General features: G+C 34.6%; 2 protein-coding genes across 2 annotated transcripts in view; one reads left to right on the top strand and one right to left on the bottom strand.

Moving 5' to 3' along the window:
- Positions 1 to 90: 90 nt before the first annotated feature.
- LOC105312661 (putative mannan endo-1,6-alpha-mannosidase C1198.07c) lies at positions 91 to 1,050 on the bottom strand. The gene has a single exon (XM_011405480.1). It carries the CDS (start codon positions 1,048 to 1,050, stop codon positions 91 to 93), a length of 960 nt encoding a protein of 319 aa, XP_011403782.1.
- A 374-nt stretch (positions 1,051 to 1,424) lies between these two features.
- Positions 1,425 to 3,668, top strand: part of LOC100638514 (stomatin-like protein 2, mitochondrial) — a 3,001-nt gene continuing 757 nt past the window's right edge. The window contains exons 1-9 of the mRNA XM_011405479.2: positions 1,425 to 1,506; positions 1,559 to 1,630; positions 1,826 to 1,900; positions 2,005 to 2,104; positions 2,178 to 2,236; positions 2,362 to 2,434; positions 2,531 to 2,590; positions 3,322 to 3,425; positions 3,650 to 3,664. Coding sequence (XP_011403781.1) covers positions 1,450 to 1,506; positions 1,559 to 1,630; positions 1,826 to 1,900; positions 2,005 to 2,104; positions 2,178 to 2,236; positions 2,362 to 2,434; positions 2,531 to 2,590; positions 3,322 to 3,425; positions 3,650 to 3,664 — 615 coding nt within the window. The 5' untranslated portion in view covers positions 1,425 to 1,449. The remainder of the gene's footprint in view (positions 1,507 to 1,558; positions 1,631 to 1,825; positions 1,901 to 2,004; positions 2,105 to 2,177; positions 2,237 to 2,361; positions 2,435 to 2,530; positions 2,591 to 3,321; positions 3,426 to 3,649; positions 3,665 to 3,668) is intronic.

Genomic DNA, 3,668 nt, shown 5'->3' with positions numbered 1-3,668 from the left:
GTGAGAAAAAATGTATTGCATGTATACAGCAAGTTAAAGCAAGTGTTTTATATACAATACTAACAAAAGGATCAAAAATTAAAATTAATCCTAAGAAGCTTGTTTTAAAGTCAATCGGTTCTGGCAAATTTGAGCTGTATTTAAAAGGTCTATTCCAGTAAATGAAGTAGTCGAAGATACTAAGTTTCCTTCAGCAGTGCAGTCACTATCCCAGAGATAAGGAATCATGGGGCCAGCTTTGTACTGACATTTTTGAATCAAGGCCATCTGAGCATTCCTTTTTACAAATTGACATATAATGACAGCATCTTGATCAGTACTGAATGGAAGCATGTAACCAAGGTGACGTACAAAGGCACCTTTAAAAGCAGGTGTGTTTTCATTGACATGGCCTCCTTCTGGAATGAACTCAGTTAGGATTCCATCTTTTGACACCAAATGATTTTTAGGATCAATCACAGCATTAAAAGTTTTCATGGCTTGCAAGTAATAAGTTTGATTCGATAGTTCGTAACTGAGTTTTGCCAGTCCATCAAGAAAGACGCCTTGGTTATAGGTCCACGCTGGTCCAGTCCTTGAACAATTCCCACTTGAATTGTTGATTTTAAGACCATCATTAATTAATGAGCTAGCATTTACCATTTGGCTATCAATAAACCAGTCAGCTGCTTTCTTTGCTTCATCAAGATAATCTTGTTCTTTCTTTACCTGATAAAGATCAATTGCAACGGTCAGAAACAACTCATTGGTTATAGCATTTTTATAACTTCTTGCCAGATCCCACCATACCCCTCCACTACAGGAAGTAGGGTCCCAATATTTGTCCTTAATATCTTGATAAACAGCTTCGGCAACCTTCAAGTACTCAGTATTATTAGGATTATAACGATAGGCATTGATAAATGCTAGCGCCCACCATAACCTGTCATCATTCCCCTGCTCACCGACCTTCAATAATTCAAGACCCAGTTCCTCTTTGAGAAAAAGGGGCACACTCCCAGAATCGATTTCAAATTCTGTGACATTAAAGAGTGACTTGAAGTTAGTCATGGTTTCAAAGCCCACGGCATCCAACCACATGTATCGATTCCTGATGACACCACAGTTACCTGGCTGGTAACGCCAAGAAGGCCCAGCTATGACTTCTTTGCAGTAGTAACCTGTTTGGAGATTACTTACCAGATTATAAGGAGAGTTGCTGGATGAATTTGGTGCTGCTTTTAGTTGAGGGAGGAAGAATACTGCAGCACAGCATGATATGAACAACCCGAAAATGAAACTTTGGAGCTGCATGATATTATTCAGTTATAGACTAGCTCTACAGCCAGAGAAATCAATAACTGCTGGTCTGCTGAACAAGCATTTGAGCTAAGCTGAGCCCTGCACGCATGAGTGATGATTGCTCCACCTAGTCTATGAATATTATGTAATAAAAACACGTTTAGTATAATGGCGAGTGTCCTTCATCGTTCTTTCTTGCTCTTTCCTCGACAGCAACAAAGGCTGGTCAGTATTTAGAATGTCGTGACTTCTTTTTATTGATTTTCTAAACTACTAGATAAAACAATTTCCTCCTGGAGTGATGTGTCTGTCTACTACAAGACCATTAGATGCTAGAAGAACTAATACAGTAAGTTATTAATGTAATTTTGCATTTGAAGTATTTGTTTTTATGCTGGAATTATTGGGCATTATTATTAAAGGGAACGTCACCCCCAAATCTCTGTAGTTACCTATGTAATGTCATCTGGCCTTGTATAAGTAAAAATTTTGTTTATTGCCTGTTTATTTTTATTATTGTTTTGTTTTTTTCTTATTATTCCAGTGCATTAACTTTGTGCCACAGCAGGAGGCTTGGATCGTTGAGAGATTTGGAAAATATTTGAGGACTCTAGAACCAGTTAGTGTGTGCAATTAAGTTTTTAGGACATTAAAATGATGATTTTTAAACCAGTGTTTTTTTTCATTAAATGTACAAGTAATTTTTTTTCTCACACTATATAGGGGCTGAATATACTAATACCGATTGTTGATACTATAAAATATGTCCAGAGTCTAAAGGAGACTGCTGTTGATATTCCATCACAATCAGCTATCACTGAAGGTAACAATGACAATGTAATAATGTAAAAATGTAAAATGGCAAAGTTTGACTTTATCATTGAATATTTTTTCAGATAACGTGACACTGCATTTGGATGGTGTCCTATACTATCGTGTTATCGATCCATTCAAGGTAATAACTGTAAAATTGCATTAAATGTCAATATTCATTATTAAATATCATGGCCTGTGTTCTATTATGTTGGTCTGACCAACATACTAAAACACAGACCAGTACTAAATTAATTTTTATCACAGACATCATATGGAGTTGAAGATGCTGAATTTGCTGTAATACAGTTAGCACAAACAACAATGAGATCTGAATTAGGTACAACAATTCTTAATAATGAACATAATGTTTCTTTTTGCACATTCCATGACTTTAATCAATGTTACTGATTGAATGAGATTTTATTGTTTGCAGGAAAAATAAAACTTGACTCTGTATTTCAGGAAAGAACTAACTTGAACTTCAGTATTGTAGGTGAGTTTTATATAATGACTTCGTTTTAAACATTATTGTTAGCATTTTGTATTTACTGTGAGTTTTAAGAAGGAATCGGCAAGTACACGTAAAACTGTATTCTAATTGACGCCCATTTTGAGGAACTTTGAAAAATGTATAAAAAATTCAAACTTGATCGGAATCAGCTCAAACTTTCTACACAACATAAGAACATGTATATGTATCAGAAAAAATTATAAAAATGAAGAATTCTCTCCTAGTCATTTTTGGCAAAATTTAGCTGATGACCCTGTACTATAGTACAGGGACTTTGGGCCGATTTTGAAGTAACTTTAAAAATTCATAAAAAATCCAAATTTGATCAGAATTAGCTCAAACTTTCTGTGCAACATAAGAACATGTATATGCATCAGAAAATATTATTAAAATGGAAAATTCTCTCCTAGTCATTTTTGACAAAATTTGGTCGATGACCCTGTACTATAGTACAGGGACTTTGGCCTGATTTTGGAGTAACTTTAAAAATTCATAAAAAATTCAAACTTGATTGGAATCAACTCAAACTTTCTATGCAACATAAAAACATGTATACGTATCAGATAAAATTATAAAAATTGAAAATTCTCTACTTTTCATTATTGGCAAAATTTGGCCAGAATCCCTGTACCATCACAGTACATAGTTTTTAGTGCCAAAACCCTGTGTGAAACCTAATGATGATGATGATGAAATAATATTTTATCTGATAGATGCTATCAATCATGCTGCTGATGCTTGGGGTATTCGCTGCATGAGATATGAAATTAAAGACATACAATTACCTACTAAAGTCAGAGATGCTATGCAAATGCAGGTACTTATTCATGGATACATACACACAGAGCTCAGAGCTGGGAGTTTTAAATATGAGGATTAAAAAGCCATTTGGCAAAATATAGAGTTAAAACTGAACCTTTGTGTACATGCTTAATGACACATGTTTACAAAGTCGCCAAAATTAAAAGTCAAATTCTCTGAAAATTTTGGAATTTTGTCAAACTCCTTCAAAAATAACTCACCATACTCTCGTGGATCTAGGTTGAAGCCGAGAGAAAGA

This window comes from Amphimedon queenslandica, unplaced genomic scaffold (assembly GCF_000090795.2).
Source record: "Amphimedon queenslandica unplaced genomic scaffold, v1.1 AMPQUscaffold_13421, whole genome shotgun sequence".
Taxonomy (NCBI): Eukaryota; Metazoa; Porifera; class Demospongiae; order Haplosclerida; family Niphatidae; genus Amphimedon; species Amphimedon queenslandica.
The sequence above is the reverse complement of the archived record's forward strand: the minus strand, read 5'-3'. Positions and strand labels throughout refer to the sequence as shown.

What these genes read in the sequence shown, in the direction of transcription:
- LOC105312661 (XM_011405480.1), bottom strand. Translation starts at nt 1,050, where the DNA reads ATGACTAACTTCAAGTCACTCTTTAATGTCACAGAATTTGAAATCGAT.